Source organism: Rana temporaria, chromosome 6 (assembly GCF_905171775.1).
Source record: "Rana temporaria chromosome 6, aRanTem1.1, whole genome shotgun sequence".
NCBI classification, from domain to species: Eukaryota; Metazoa; Chordata; class Amphibia; order Anura; family Ranidae; genus Rana; species Rana temporaria.
The window spans coordinates 28,063,391-28,080,523 of record NC_053494.1 but is presented as its reverse complement, the minus strand read 5'-3'; the positions used below and the strand labels follow the sequence as shown (position 1 = coordinate 28,080,523).

General features: G+C 45.1%; 1 protein-coding gene across 2 annotated transcripts in view; it reads right to left on the bottom strand.

The window, feature by feature from the left end:
• Window positions 1–17,133, bottom strand: part of LOC120943303 (mucin-17-like) — an 82,341-nt gene that overhangs the window by 37,208 nt on the left and 28,000 nt on the right. For both annotated transcript variants that reach the window (XM_040356522.1, XM_040356521.1), the window contains exons 2-4: window positions 7,036–10,818; window positions 1,545–1,636; window positions 1,409–1,467 (exon numbers count right to left, since the gene is read on the bottom strand). In XM_040356522.1, the coding sequence (XP_040212456.1) occupies window positions 1,409–1,467; window positions 1,545–1,636; window positions 7,036–10,818 (3,934 nt within the window). The remainder of the gene's footprint in view (window positions 1–1,408; window positions 1,468–1,544; window positions 1,637–7,035; window positions 10,819–17,133) is intronic.

Here is a 17,133-nt window from a genome sequence, read left to right as displayed (position 1 = left end):
CTGTAACTCCACACAGTAATGCGAGGCTTTCTCCCTGGTGTGGAGTGTCGTTCTCGCCCCCTCCCTTGGACTGCAGGAGAGTCAGGACGCTCTCTATGTTGCAGATAGAGAAAGGAGCTGTGTGTTAGTGGGCGTCCTGACTCTCCTGTAGTCCAAGGGAGGGGGCGAGCACGACACTCCACACCAGGGAGAAAGCCTCGCATTACTGTGTGGAGTTACAGACAGAAGAACAGGAAGTGAGGATTTCTCAGAAGAAATAAGGACATTTAAAAGCAAAATAGAAGGATGAGGTAAGTGAAGGAGGACAGCACTAAGGTAAAGGAAGCTATTTAGGGATTTTTTTTTTTTTTCCTTTACAACCCTTTAAGATACACTTTCCTTCCTACAACCTGTAATTTAGGAAATTAATCGGCATTGTAATCTTTCTGGAAGCAATGCTGCTTTACAATATGGCCACCCTCTTGCTTTCATATAACCAAGCTGTCAGATCCCCTCCATTAATCAGCCAGTGCCCTCAGGGACAATACAGTATGGAGTTCTATCCATGCAGTGATATCATATGTTTACCCATCTGTTGGGTAAGGACAAAGGGCCAGATTCACAGAAACAGTACGCCGGAGTATCTGCTGATACGCCGGCGTACTTTCAAATTTGCCGCGTCGTATCTTTATTTTGAATTCTCAAACAAAGATACAATGGCTTTTGGCTAAGATCCGACAGGCGTACAGCTTCGTACGCCTTCGGATCTTAGGATGCAATACTTCGGCGCCCGCTGGGTGGAGTTCGCGTTGTTTTCCGCATCGGGTATGCTAATTAGCTGTTTACGGCGATCCACGAAGGTACGCGCATTCGTCGCATTCTCTTACGTCAGCTTTTCCCATCGCAAAGTTACGGCTGCTATTTAGGTGGTGTAAAAATAGACAGCCCATGTTAAAGTATGGCCGTCGTTCCTGCGTCGAATTTCAATTTTCTTTTTTTTTTTGCGTAAGTCGTCCAGGAATACGAAAGGACATAACGCACGTCGCCGTTCAAAACATTACGTCGGGGCGACGTCATTTCGCGCAAAGCACGGCGGGAAATTTCAAAACGGAGCATGCGCAGTACGTTCGGCGCGGGAACGCGCCTAATTTAAATGGTACACGCCCCATTTGAATTAGGCGGGCTTGCGCCGGGCGGCTTTACGCTACGCCGCCGCAAATTTACAGGCAAGTGCTTTGTGAATCAAGCACTTACGCTGAAAACTTGCGGCGGTGTAACGTAAATGGGATACGTTACGCCGCCGGATTTCTACATGAATCTGGCCCAAAGTCTTAAACATTTGACATAATCTAGTTACAATGTTCTCTTCAGGTCTCTATTATCCACGTCATACCCAGCGCAGTGACACAGCTGTGACTATTGCACTTACGTCACATTGATCACATCCGCCCTGTCAAATCCAGCGATATACTTGTAGGCGGAAGTTACCTGTAGAAAGACATGAACCCGATTAGCTGGTTGGCTGGAAGACACTGCCCATTCATGGCCCCTATAGGGTCACTAACCTCTGTGCTGAAATGTTTTTTGCAGGGTTCAGGATCGCTGCACATTGTAGATTGTTGTACATTCACTTTGTAAGTCACGCTGATTGTTGGCACTAAAAGAGGAGGAGAAGAAGAGTGGGATAGAATGTTACAGATCATATACTGAATACAGACAAGGTTCTACTAAACACTATAGGAGCTGAACTATGCGCACACAGCTAAGTATGCAGCAGCAGATTTTATATCCACTTCCATACCAGGCACTTACGCACCTTCCAGCCCAAGCCAATTTTCAGCTTTCAGCGCTGTCGCACTTTGAATGACAATTGCGCGTTCATGCTACACTGTACCCAAATTTTTTATCAATATATTCCAACAAATAGAGCTTTCTTTTGGTGGTATTTGATCACCTCTGCGATTTTTTTTTGTGCAACTACTAAAAAAAGACCGAAAATTTAGAAAAAAATTAAGTTTTTATTTTTTTCTGTTAATTTTTTGGGCAAATAAGTAAGTTTTCTACTTCGATTATGGGCACCGATGAAGTGGCACTGATGGGCACTGATGAGGTGGCACTGATGGGCACCGGTGAGGCGGCACTGTCGGACACTGACAGGCGGCACTGATAGGTGGCGCTGGTATGCGGCACTGATGGGCACTCATAGGCGGCACTGATGGGCACTCATAGGCGGCACTGGGCACTCATAGGCGACACTGATGGGCACTCATGGGCGGCACTTATGGGTGGCACTGATGGGTACTTATGCGTGGCACAGATGGGCACCGATAGGTGGGCACTGGGCATGGATGGGCACTGAGGGGTGGCACTGATGGACACTGAGGGGTGGCACTGATGGACACTGAGGGGTGGCACTGATGGACACTGAGGGGTGGCACTGATGGACACTGATGGCATTGCTGGGCATCACTTGTTTATCCCAGTGCCAGTCTCATGTTGTCCCATGTTGCCAGTCAGTGCCCCATGGGCACTGATTGGCATCTATTCTCTTTTTTTTTTATTTTTTTACTGCCCTTTTTTTTTTTTTACTGCCCTTCCCTGGTGGTCCAGGGTGGGCTTTCCTGGTGGTCCAGTGTGGGCATCCGAGGGGGGCTGGCTAATAAACAATCAGCGCGAACCCCCCTGTCAGGAGAGCCGCCGATCGTCTCTCCTCTACTCGCGTCTGTCAGACGCAAGTGAGGAAGAGCCATCAGCGGCTCTTCCTGTTTACATCGTGATCAGCCGTGATTGGACACGGCTGATCACGTGGTAAAGAGCCCCCGCCAGAGGCTCTTTACCGAGATCGGAGATGCAGGGTGTCAGACTGACACCCCGCATCACCGCGCTGTGCACCCCCACGGGCGCTCGCCGGCATGAAATCCTGCAGGACGTCAATAGACATCCAGTCAGGATTTCACAACCACTTCCCGGATGTCCATTGACCGGGCGGGAAGTGGATATATATATATATTGCTGTCCATCCAGATCTGAGATTTGCACAGCCCTACCTGGCCTGATATATACACTATATTACCAGAAGTATTGGGACACCTGCCTTTACACGTACATAAACTTAATGGCATCCCAGTCTTATGCCGCGTACACGATCGGAAATTCCGCCAAGAAAAACATGGATTTTTTTCCGACGGAATTTTGGCTCAAACTTGTGTCGCATACACACGGTCACACAAAATTCCGACTGTCAAGAATGCAGTGATATACAACACTACGACGAGCCAAGAAAAATGAAGTTCAATGATTCCGAGCATGCGTCAAATTGATTCCGAGCATGCGTAGAATTTTTGTGCGTTGAATTGTGTACACACGCTCGGAATTTCCGACAAGAACCTTGTTGTCGGAAAAATTGAAAACCAGCTCTCAAACATTTGTTGTCGGAAATTCCAACAGCAAATGTCAGATGGAGCCTACACACGGTCGGATTTTCCAACAACAAGCTCACATCGAACATTTGTTGTCGGAAATTACGACCGTGTGTACAGGGCATTAGGCTGGCCATACACTATACTATTTTCTCATTCAATTTCCTTTAGATTTACTTTCAGCTATGTAGTGCAAGGGCCTGCCTGATTGCATAAAGATTGGAAGGGTTTAGGTTTGAACTCATATTATATGGCTTTGGTAAATCTAAAAGGAAAGTTGAACAAGAAAATTCTATGGTGTATGGCCAGTCTTAGTCGGTAGGGTTCAATATTGAGTTGACCAGGGGAGGGCTGGGCCGGGGGGCAGGGTGGCAATTGCCTCCCAGGCCGCTCTAACTTATGTTCAAAATGGTTAGCAGCCTCTGTCCTTTACCATCTTTTTTTATTCTGCACTAGGAAGTCAGGTCGGGGGCACGGCCACAGCGGCTTGGCACTTGCTGTTGCATTCCGGGAGTTGTAGTCCACGCTCAAGCTCCCGGTGGGTGGAGAACAGAGCAGCGGAGAGGAAACTACAGCTTCCTGGGACCGGATTCTTGGAAGAGGCAGTGCGTGCCAGGGAGTCAGGATGCAGGGCTAGGCGCTGGCTGCAACTTGATCCCAGGAGCATTACCCCCCCAGGAGGCCGTGGCATGCAAGGACCTGCTGAGCTGAGATCACTGAGGTGAGAGACCCTGACACCCCTAGCTGACCCCCCATCTCCCCCCCACCATACACCCCATGTAACCTGCCCCAGTGATCAGGCTGCGTTGATAGGCACTGGTGAGGCTGCATTAAAAAAAACAGGTGGGCCATGGATGGTGAGCTCATTCGACGGTTCAATGGGCCACTTGACTGGACTTGCCCCCCAGCCCTCCCCTGGAGTTGACCCACCCTTACCAAGAAGTTTTGGACAATTTCATGCTCCCAATTTTATTTGAACAGTTTGGGGACGGCTTCTTCCTGTTCCAATATGACTGCACACCAGTGCACAAATCAAGGTCCGTAAAGACATGGATGAGTGAGTTTGGGGTGGAGGAACTTGACTAGCCTGCACAGAGTCCTGACTTCAACCCCATAGAACACCTTTGGGATGAAGTAGAGAATCTGAAACTGTGAGCCAGGCCTTCTCGCCCAACATCAGTGCCTGACCTCACAAATGCACTTTTGGAAGAATGGTGAAACATTCTCATAGACGCACTCCTAAACCTTGTGGACAGCCGTCCCAGAGGAGTTGAAGCTGTTATAGCTGCAAAGGGTGGGCCAACTCAATACTGAGCCCTACGGACTAAGACTGGGATGTCATTAAAATTCATGTGTGTGTAAAGGCAGGCGTCACAATACTTTTGGTAATATAATGCATCTCTGCTGCAGTTAAGTATAGGGCGTTCTTGTTGAACACAAATGTTTCAATTATAACACAGCTGCTGTGTTTGATGGGAAAAGGCTGCGTTTGGCAAACTCAATAGGTCATTCTTTATCCAACGTGCAAAGCAACACAAAGGGGATCAAAGGCAGCCTCTTAAAGCGTTTGTTACCCCAACACTTCATATTCCTGATATGTGTCTGATGTACCATGTACTTGTATGAGAAAGTCTCCGTTCTCTTTGTATTGCTTCTTATATCCCCTGTGATTGAGCCTGGCATTGGGTGGAGTCTTGGAATATAGAGTTCCGGAGGCAGTGGGAGTTCTGCTATTATATAAAAGCTTTATATTTCAATCATTTATACGCGAGGTATGTTGTTTTGGTGAGTCTTAAAGGAACACTAAAGGCAATTTAAACGCTGCTGTAAGTCAGAGAGGCAAGTGCTGTATTCACAAAGAACTTGCGTCCTAAGTTACGACAGCGTAGCGTAAATGGGCCTGCGTAAGCGTGCCTAATTAAAATTGTGAAGAGGTGGGCGTGTTTTATGTAAATAAACCATGACCCCACGTAAATGAAGTTTTGAACAAACGGCGCATGCTCCGTCCGTGGACGTATCCCAGTGCGCATGCTCCAAATTACGCCGCAAGGACTTATTGGTTTCGACGTGAACGTAAATTACGTCCAGCCCCATTCACGGACGACTTACGCAAACGACGTAAAATTTTCAAAATTTTTGGTGGAAAAACTTTACGCCTGAAAACGCCTTACGTAAACGGCCTATCTTTACTGCGACGGGCAAGCGTACGTCCGTGAATAGGCGTATCTCACTGATTTACGCATTCTAGGCGTAAATCAGCGTTCACGCCCCTAGCGGCCGGCCTAAATAGACAGCTAAGATACGACGGCGCAAGCCGTCGTATCTTAGCTAGATTTAAGTGTATCTCAATTGGAGAATACACTTAAATTTACGTTGGCGCAGATTCAGAGTTACGACGGCGTATCTACTGATACGTCGGCTTAACTCTGTCTGAATCTGGCTATATGTCTGACTTTTTCCATAGGAAATTCCGAACGTGTGTATGCGGCATTAGGTTCAATGGGCCAGATCCACAAAGAGCCGCCGTAACTTAAATATTCTGATTTAAGTTACACTGCCGCAAAATTTCTACCTAAGTGCCCGATCCACAAAGCACTTACCTAGAAATTTTCGGCTGTGTAACTTAAATCCGTCCGGCGCAAGGCGTTCCTATTTTCATGGGGCGAGTCCCATTTAAATTAGGCGCGCTCCCACGCCGGACGTACTGCGCATGCTCACGACGTCATTTTCCCGACGTGCATAGCGCGTTTTTACGTTACGCCGAGTTTTGAGAATCGCGCCGGGTAAAAAAAAGTTGCGTCGGGAAAAAAAAAAGATACGGCGGAAAAAAAAAAAAAAAATAACAGTGTCGCGGGTAAGAAGGGTCTACTTTTACAAGGTGTAAACAGTTTACACTTTGTAAAAGCAGCCCTAATTTTACGATTGCAACGTTCGTATTTACGGAGATAAAAAAAAAAGATACGGCGGAAAAAAAAAAAAAAAAAATAACAGTGTCGCGGGTAAGAAGGGTCTACTTTTACAAGGTGTAAACAGTTTACACTTTGTAAAAGCAGCCCTAATTTTACGATTGCAACGTTCGTATTTACGGAGATTTCACGAAGCTAAACCGATTCGTGGATCTCCGTAAGTGCTTATTTGCATACGCAAAGCGGCATTTCGACTCAAAATGCCCCCAGCGGCGGATGCGGTACTGCATCCTAAGATCCGACAGTGTAAGTCCCTTACACATGTCGGATCTTCTGCCTATCTTTTGGAAACTGATTCTGTGGATCAGTTCCAAAGATAGAAACAGGGATACGCCGGCGTATCCCTTTTGAGGATCTGGCCCAATGTCTACTGCATACTCTCATTTTGCATAGAATCAGACACAAATGACTTTTTCACGATGGAAATATTCTTCTGCTCTATCTGAAAATGTCTCAAGACTTCGTTACAAATGCAGTCGTTTCTCAATTCCTACAATTTGAGAAACCCGTCTTGATATCTCAATGAATTATCTTTTTGAAAAAGGTCAGTAAACAAAAAGCATCTGCTGAACTATTCTTAGAGACATCTCTGCTGAGAAATAAAAAGAAAAAGGCCAACACAAAAAAAAAAAAAAGGTTCTCGTCAACGTGGAGGAAATTTCACAACTGACCTTTAAAGACCGGTGGTTGTTCATCTACGATGAAGATTCTGTCTCTCCCAGAAGGTGAAGACATCATCTCACTAAGCGTCTGGGGGGTGAAGGTGCTGGATTGTGGTGAAGTCACCGATTTCGTTGAGCTAGGAGACTCGGATCCATCATTTTTCACTGCAGTTGCGTGATCCTGACGCTGGTCCGAAGGAAGTCTTGATGTAGGATGATATGCTTCCACATCCCAAGCTGGTGTTGTTTTAGAATAGTGAACACCATTTTGAGTGTAGCCATGCGGTCCACCTGTTGTTGCTGGGGCAGGGCTTTCTGTCCTATACTCGGGTACGTTGGCATGGTTGGTAAATGAGGTCCTTTCTGTTGGTGCATACATGTCCACAGTTTGGTCTCCAGGAGTTTGCATGTCAGCTTTTTCATTAACATTCGTGGTCAACTCTGGTCCAGTCCATGTGATTGACTGATGATATGTAGATGTTCCAGCATTTGACGGTGTAGATTGCATTAGCCCTTTGTGAGATGTAGCTCCACGAGGATAGGATACAGTTGGCTTAAATGACATCTTGGGGATCAATTCTGTTTGGTTGATTATTCCAATCTCAATCTGAATCGCTGGCTCTTTTTTACCGCCACTGTGGCTTGTGAAACTTGTTTGTGTGAATGATTCCATTTTGTTTGCAGTGGTTGGTTCTTTTTCTGTGTCAAGTTCTGCTACATACCTTGTGATTGGCTCTGTGTCTGTGGAATCTGTTAAATTCTCAGAGGTAGACTCCAACAGTGTAGTTGATCCCATCTTCCTGTTTGTAATTGGTTCTATTTGTTTGGTTGATCCTGTATGAGTATCTGGGGTTGGCGTGGTTTGTTTCTGGGTATCCATTTCATCTGTGACCCATTCTGATTTTGTGGTGAGATGGGTCACGGTTGTTGGTTTGTGTCTTGTAGTAGAATCTCTCCTAGATGCTGGTTCATTTTGTGCAGTGGACTCATCCTTACGCTTTGTGACTGGTTCCACCTGAGAGTTGGTTTTCATCTCACCCTGTAGAAATGGTCCTGTGATATTCGTTGATTCAGTGGTGACCTTTGTAATTAGCTCTGGCATTGTTGGGAAGACTGTCTTGGTCTTTGTCATGAATTCTTTCTGTGTGGAAGATCTTGAGTCTGTGATTGGCGCTGTGTAATTACCAAGTTCCATGGGGCCATTTGGGATTGGTTTTGTTTGATAAGTAGAGTCCAGAGCATTGTTAATGACTGGCCCTGTAATGGTGGAGAATTCTGTTCTTTCATTTCCTTTCAAGTGGCTATCAGTGATTGGTTCTGGTTGAGTTGTATTAACATATGCTAATGTTCCAGAATTTGGCAGATTATTTCTTGTCGGTTCTGGCTGGGATGGTGTGATCAGATAAGGCATTGTTACAGTAGTAGGCATCAGTGGGCTTTTTGTTGTTAGGTTAGGAGGTTCTTGGGTGGACATCGTTGACCAGGCCCTTGTGGAAAAATCCTGCTCTGTAGAAAGCTCTGGTTGGGTCTGTGAGAGTAACTTAGACTGAGTTTGGGTGGTTAAACCGACTTCTGATGTGCTTAGCTTTGGGGAACCCAGAAAAGTTCGATTTGTCTGGTTCTTTATGGTTTGCTGCTCCTGCGTGGGTGTGGTTAGCTCCTCTTGGGTTGTACGAGTGCCTGATTGGTTCTGTGTAGTGAGTGGGGTGAGATCTAACTGAGGCTGTTCAGTTGCTGCTACTTGAAGGTGTGTGGTTACATTGTATTTTGTTGTTTGGGTCACGTGGTACCTTGCGTGCGATTCTGAATGTCTGTGTATGAATGGTTTAGTGTGTAGGCTGGGATATGCTTCCGTTTGTCTACCTTGTTCTTCCAGGAGGTTTAGCTTGTGAACTTCAGTTTGACTGTCTGTTACAGAAATGGAGAAATGTGTAGTGGGGTCTTGGGACTGTGTTGTCAGTTCAGACTGACTGTCAAAGATAGTCTGGGTAGTCAGCCTTGGACTAGCTGTTCCGGATATTCCTGAAAGTCCTGCTGTTACAGACCCTATCTCATTCTCCTTCAGACCTCCTATATCGGAGGAATCTGATAGCCTAGTACTAAAGTGGGTATCATTTTGGTTATAAATATGTCTCTGGGTAGATGTTACCATCTTTGTGTGAAGCTGCTGTGAGTTAGACTGCCTTGGTTTCATCGGAGTGGTTAAACCTGGCTGTTCTTGTTCACTATTGTGTACCGGAGTCTGTGAAACGTGATTCCTTTTCAAATGGTGGTTTGAGTGGTGTTTATGGTGGCTATGTGCGTGTTGTTGGGTGTGGTTGTGTAAGTGTTTCTGATGATGTCTGTTTGGCTCTGAAGGAACTGTTCTATCATGGGCTGTGCCTTTATGTTGAGATATGGTTTTGGTATCATTTTGGCTAAGTGACTCTACAACTGGGTGTCTGTGTTTATGGGAATGTGTCATATTGCTGTGAATTTGGTGGCCCTCTGTCGTGCCCGGCAAAGTCTGGTCTTTTTCTCTTTTGGCTTGTGCAGCTACCCCCGTCATGAATCGACTATGGATTTCTGTTGCTGTTTCTACAGATCCTTGAGAACTGTCACTTAAATAACTTACATTACCAGAAGTCCTTACAGCCTGAGTGGCCAAAACATCAATCTGTGCAAGTCCAACGACGCTGGTCTCCGTGGTTAATTCTGGATGGGACTGAACTCTGTCTTTTTGGGCAAGTCTAGAAAGTTCTGTTAAGCTCAGGTTTGTGTTGTTAAATATATTTATGTCTGGTATCTTTACATTAACTTTGGATTTTAACTCTTGCATGACTTTGGAATCATGTACATCTGGCCGATTTACCTTTCTTAAAAGTCCAGCTCTTGAGACATCGTTGTGCCGATCGGCTTCGGGCACAGAAGTCACATTTTCAGCATTCGATAGATGGTCCTGGGTATTCAGAGAATTTAGTTCATACAACACAGCCTCTTTTACAGTTGTAAAGGTGGAATTAGAAGACTGAGCCATATGTTGAAGGCTGTTAGTGAGGAAGCTAGAATTCTGATTTACAAGGGTATTGAGCAGAACTGATGTGTTACTTGATTTTTCCTTCAGCTGCCTACCCATCTGTGTTACTGCTTGTAATGCCACTGGAAACTGTTTAACCCTATCAGGCGGAAATGGCGTGCCTTTTTGGCCAGATTTAATAGTGTTTCTCAGAAGTATGTTGGCAGTCCGCTGAGGTATGGTGCCGATTGACAGCCCTGTTGAGCCAGCGGTAATATTGGAGTCTCTCAACTGACCTGTTACGGGTTTTGATGTGACATTTTTATGATGTAAATGTGGAAGGCTTTGATATCTTGCAGAAGGGTTTTTAATTGGAAATTTTGGAACTGTTTTGGCTTTGCTGGGTACCATTGGCCCTTTTCTAATAACTGGTCGCTTTTGATGGGAATCACTCAATGAATGGCTCCTGGCAGTCAATGGCATCTTGGTAGAATTAAGCTGAGACTCATAGGGAGTTGAGCTTCTTTGCTGATAACGAGGATGATTTGCATCACTGACATTTGCACCTCCTTGCGGTGCCTGGACTTTGGCAGGCCTTACGGATATGCCTTTCAGAGGACTATGTTGTTTTTTGACATCTTTTGGAGGTGGAGGATGAGGCGCAGCTGTCTTGTTTGCTGGTCCACTGGATGCTGGTGTTCGAAGCATGGTCTTGGGGGTGACAGCCATGGTGAACTGAGCCCCTAAGGTAGTACTTGCAAAATATTCCACTGCATCTGTGTTATTGGCAACAAGATCTAAAGGGGGATAAAAAAAAGGAGATATTGTATCCATAAGAACGTCAGCACAAAACAGTCAACATTTTCTCAAGTAACAAATGTTATCTTTTTGGAATAAGCTATGAATAAGCACTAAAGTTTGGTGTGAAACGCGTCAGTTTTTACCCCGTCTGCTGTGGCTTGCTTTTTGTGTGTTTTTAGATTTTTATAATAAAAGCAATACATTTTTGGAGTGCGGCTGTCCAGAAGGTTTTTCCTCCATTTTTGCATCATTCCATGCATTGCCAGCACCCGTGGCTTTGGATCAGGTGACTTTTTTGATTAGTATCCAAGAGCAGTGATTTCTCTCTATCTTTTTGGAATAGTTACTGACCAAGTGGAAATAGACCTGTGGTTCATACAGTGAAATTGAGAGGAAAGAGTGGGGCCACACCCAAGAAATCAATGAGAAGGTCAGTGGAATCTGGCCTGGTGGAGCCTGATAGCTTGCACTCTAGCCACATGGTGGTCATATGCCAGTTTAGACCCCAATATTCATCGATTTTTTTTTCCCATCTTATAAATTCACCAAATCTTTTGTGGTAGAGGTTCGAGTGCTGATACAGGAAATTTCCATATTTTGCCCTGAAGACACCTAGCAGCCATGCAAATATGAATAATTCATGCATCTTAGCATTTGTCTGCACCTGGAATATGTTTACTACATAAGAGTATCCATAGACTCGCAGAGACTCAAACCCTTAATCTGGCTTCATGTGCAGTGCTAATGAATGTGTGCTAAACTGCACTGGACACCATGGACAGCACAGAGAGCCCGAGCAACTGCTGGGACTACCTGATCTACAGCAACTTCCACAAAGTGCTCAGACCCTTTGCAGAAGTGCCAAACATTTTGAAGAGTAAGGGCCACTTAAGCGACTTATTGAATTGAAAAAATCAGTGAAATAATTTAGCAAAATAGATCCCCCATTGACTCCCCTTTAAACCAAAAAGCTAATATCCACACAAATATACCGCAATCAACTAAATTCACTCTTAACCCCATCGACACCACTAAAACAATCATTAGTACTCTGCGAGACAGCACAGCGCCTAATATTATCCCCACCAAACTGCTGAATGAATGTGTCGATATTGTGGCACCGGCGATCACGTACCTCATAAACCAGTCAGTCATTCAAGGAAGGCATGGTGTCAACCTTGCTGAAACAAGGCATAATTAAACCAATTCTAAAAAAAAACGCTCTTGACCCCAAAGACCCAAACAATCGTCGACCCATAACAGGCCTAAATGTCTTCTCCAAGGTTATGGAGAAAGAAGTTGTACAACAGCATTTAAACACCCACAAATTACTCGATCCATTCCAATCGGGTTTCCGTCCTGGTCACGGAACTGAAACAGCACTTCTCAAAATATGGGATGACGCTCTCGAAGCAGCAGACGAAGGAGAATCTTGTCTTCTGATACTGTTGGACCTAAGCGCAGCATTTGATACTGTAGACCACAAATTATTGCTGACTCGCCTAGCTGAAGTAGCTAGGGTCGCTGTCTCGGATTTACCCTGGTTCTCCTCCTTCTTGGAAAACCGATCTCAAATAGTGAAACTGGGTCCTTTCACTTCTGAAAAACGCACGGTGTCATGCGGATTCCCCTAGGGATCCCCCTTGTCGCCCGTACTATTCAATATCTATCTCCGCCCTCTTTTTGAAATCATCAGTAACCAGAATTTACTCTACCACTCCTACGCGGATGACACGCAACTATATTTTCGCATCTGCAACAATAAGGATCATTATCTCGGACTAGAGAAATGCCTTACTTTGATAGAAAATTGGATGACGGAGAGTTACCTTAAACTCAACGGCTCAAAAACAGAACTTCTCCTGTTTCACGCCAACCGAAAGAGACTTCCCGCACCAATATGGACACCGCCGCCCATTCTGGGACAAACCATCACCCCTAGCACCAAAGAGTAATTTTTGAAACCTACATGACAATGGATGCACAAATAGGGTCAGTAGTCAGCGGATCGCACCATCTGCTGCGCCTACTACGTAGCCTCATTCCCTTTATCCCGAAAGAAGACATAGCAGTCGTGGTGGGTACAATTATCAACTCCAGACTCGACTATGCAAATGCCCTCTACCTCGGACTCCCAAAATACCAAATCACTCGTCTGCAAGTCGTTCAAAATACGGCCGCTCGACTCGTGACTGGGAAAAAAACATGGGAATCAATCTCACTGAGATCCCTTCATTGGTTGCCAGTAAAAGACAGAATCACTTTCAAGGCACACTGTCTAACGCATAAGTGTGTTCAAGGAAATGCATCCCCAATATCTATGTGAAAAATTAAAATGTCACAACCCCAATTGCGTTCTGCGATCCACCAGCCAAAATCTACTCCAGATACCCAAAGCCAGATACAAGTCCAAAAAGGAGAACGAAGATTTGGAATCCAAGGACCTAAACTATAGAACGCTCTACCAACCAGCATCCGGTTGGAGGTGAATCACCTGGCCTTCAGAAAAAAACTCAAAACCCATCTTTTCTGAGGGCAAAAGTACAGTAGGGAAAGGATACTAAGCGCCCAGAGGCGATTCAGTTTGCACGTGTTGCGCTATATAAGTTTCTCACTCACTCACAATGAGCAGAGCAAGTGAACGGGATGTCAGTGGACGGGATGTCCGTGTCCGCTCTGCATATATCTTTTTTTTTATGGGATTGGAGGTAGGACACAAGTCGGGTTATGTCTGCCACTCCTTGGAGGTGCATGGAGGGTCGAATTGGGTCAGACTGACCGTGTGAAGGGGGCCCAATGCTGCTTTCACACTGATGCGTTGTGGTTTTTCCCACACTTTGGGTGCAACGCAGTGTACCTTTTGGCTTTCCTGCACTTTACAATTGAGTTCTATTATATTCTGCAGGTTTGGTACACTTTCAGTAAGCTCACCAAACTCGCAAGTAATAACAGAGGTCTATGGCTCAGTGCAGGTAAACTCAGATCAGTTTGAAAGCAGCACAGTAACCACTGGAGAACAGATTTGCCCATATATATACTGTGATTTTAGTAATAAAATGACCTTTAATAACAGTATTCTATTCTATTCTGAACCACCCCAGAGCAGGAGGTCGCCGGCCACATCAGAGGGCTTTGCAGGCCACATGTGGCCCAGGGGCCACAGCTTTAAGGTCTGACAACTATTACTGCAACTTGCTGCAAATGTCCAGCTAATGAAGGGAAAGGGGGCACCCTGGCATGTCCGAGTTAACAGCACTCTTAGATTTGCAGAGACAGTCGCAGATCTGTTCCTGGAAATGTCTCAGAATTCTGTCTTCTATTATTCCCAAATAGAGGCCCATTGCCTGTAAAAGATAGGAGTTTTATGATTGCATTACCATTGCAGCAGATGCGCTGTGCAGGAGGTAGTACATGGAGTGCACCTGTTACATTGTGTTAGTTTATCAAAACCTTCATTTTGGAAATGTCGCATTGTTGCACTTTTGATGTAAAAGTATATATTACTTAACTTATTAAACATTTATTTTGAACATAGAATAGAGAAATTCTGTGACAAACGCATGTAATGTGGGCAGTGCAATATGTAGGCTTTGTGTGGGTGTTACTTGAGTGTGGGCGGTGACACAGGGGGGCCCCTATGCTCTCCTATCGCCTGTTGGCCCCATGAGTTGTCAATACGCACCTGGTAACATGCTTTGTGTTAAGGCATACATTAATTTGAATGAGCTTCCAAAGCTCTTCTGCGCAAAAGAAACCACACCTGACCCTTCTCTAGGAAAGCAATGCACAGTAGCGTGTTTTGCTTTTAAATGTCCTCACTTCCTGTTCTTCTGTCTGTAACTCCACACAGTAATGCAAGGCTTTCTCCCTGGTGTGGAGTGTCGTGCTCGCCCCCTCCCTTGGATTACAGGAGAGTCAGGACACCCACTAACACACATCTCCTTTCTCTATCTGCAATGTAGAGAGCGTCCTGACTTTCCTGTAGACCGCAATATATAAGATTTTTGTTTCTGGGTTTAGATATGCAATGAGTGATGATCTTACATCTGTACAAGATTTCAAAGAATTTAGGCCACATGGCAAGACCATGGCAATGTGATGTATTGGCTCATGTTCAATGATACCTTGGACACATGACTCATAAAAGCATCCCCGTCATCATGCTCTCATAAAGAATATATACGATTTTCTGCCAAAAGAGTGTTGTAATCTGTGGATCCAAAGACGAGTATATATAGAACACATGGTCAGCAGTAGTTAGTTAGCATGTTGTAACAAGTATGCCTATTCCAAATCCATGGAAGACCACGAAGACTTATGCCTCGTACACACAACCATTTTTCTCGGGCAGGAAAAAAACCAAAGTTTTTCCCGACGTGATTCCTCTCCAGCCTGACTTGCATACACAGGTTCATGCAAAAAAATGTCCGACCAAAGCACCGTGACGTACAACACGTACGACGGGACTATAAAGGGGAAGTTCCTTTCAAATAGCGCCACCCTTTGGGCTGCATTCTTGATTCTGAGCATGCAAGTTTTTTTCCCCTCGGAAAAGTATACACACAACCGTTTTTCGCGGCGGGAAACATGACGAGAAAAAAGAGAGCTGGTTTAAAAAAATTTTGTGAGGCTACAGATGGCATTGATCAAGCTGCATTGATGGGCAATTGTGAGGCTACAGATGGCATTGATCAAGCTGCATTGATGGGCAATTGTGAGGCTACAGATGGGCATTGATCAAGCTGCATTGATTGGCAATTGTGAGGCTACAGGTGGGCATTGATCAAGCTGCATTGATGGGCAATTGTGAGGCTACAGATGGGCATTGATCAAGCTGCATTGATTGGCAATTGTGAGGCTACAGATGGCATTGATCAAGCTGCATTGATTGGCAATTGTGAGGCTACAGATGGGCATTGATCAAGCTGCATTGATGGGCAATTGTGAGGCTACAGATGGGCATTGATCAAGCTGCATTGATGGGCACTGACACTTATTTTGCTTCAGTTCTTCATTTAAAATTTAATTTTTTTTCCTCAAACTTCCCTCTTAAAATGAAGGCGCGTGTTATATGCCTGTGCGTGTTATATGCCGATAAATACGGTACTTCTTTTGCTTGTTGATGTGCTACGCGCATAGAAAAGCCCATTCTTGCCAATTGGCTGCCCTACCCACGAGAAACGTGGCAAAGTATCTTGTTTATCTTTTTGAGCTTCGGGCTTTGCACGTTTTTTTTTTTTTAACTGCGCATCTGCTTGGCACATTCTGGTGTCATTGACAATGAATAGCACCGCAAACGTAACACGCTTTCTTTGCACTTTTCACGAATGCATGTACAATTGTGCGATTTTGCTCATATTCGCAAAAAGCTGTCGTTTGAATACAGCCTTGCAGAATTTTGAAAATACGGCTCAAGTAAAACAAACAGAATGGAATTAGATTCAGTGTTATACCAACAATAAATCTGAAGCTGTGCAGAGTGTAATCAGTGTTCATTCTACATGTGCATATATTACCAACCAGCCCATATGCCTCTCGCATCTCAAACATGACAATTCTTAAAAAATGTTCGAGAAAACCAGAGTTGAGTTGCCCGCGAGGAAAGCCCAAATTAGCCACTGGGTAATAGCCAGATCACTAAACCCTGCAGATACATAATGGCTGTCAATTATGCTAGAGTGGGACAACAAGCACAGCTTGTGCTAATGAACCGCTGAGATTCTGACAAAGCTCCCGCGGCAGATGGCACATCACATGGCACTTCCAGGAGTGGTGGAAGCCAAGTCTGGTGCCCACGAGACAGTTTGGAAACACTAGCTGCTTGCAAAATTACTCTCACCCAGTGTTTTTAAATGTTGTCCATTAAGAAAAAAGTGAAAGGTTCTCTTTAAGGCCCACCCTTGACTCAACTTACTTTCCCCATGACCCCACCGCCACTCCATTCAGCCCCTGTGTAAGCTCATATGGTGTAGCATCTTACACATGGTTGATGGCATCGTCCTTCACCTAACATGATGGTGTTCAGGCCTGCAATTGACCACTAGACAGATCATCACCCCAAGCACCAAAGTCAAAAGTCTCGGAGTCATCTTTGACTCTGAGATGTCGATGGACGCACAAATAGGATCAGTAGTCAGCGGATCCCACCATCTTCTTCGTCTACTGCGTAGACTCATCCCCTTCATCCCGGAAGAACACACAGCAGTAGTAGTCGGAACAATCATCAATTCCCGACTAGACTACGCAAACTCCCTCCACCTAGGTCTACCTAAATACAAAATTTCACGCCTACAAGTTGTCCAGAACACCGC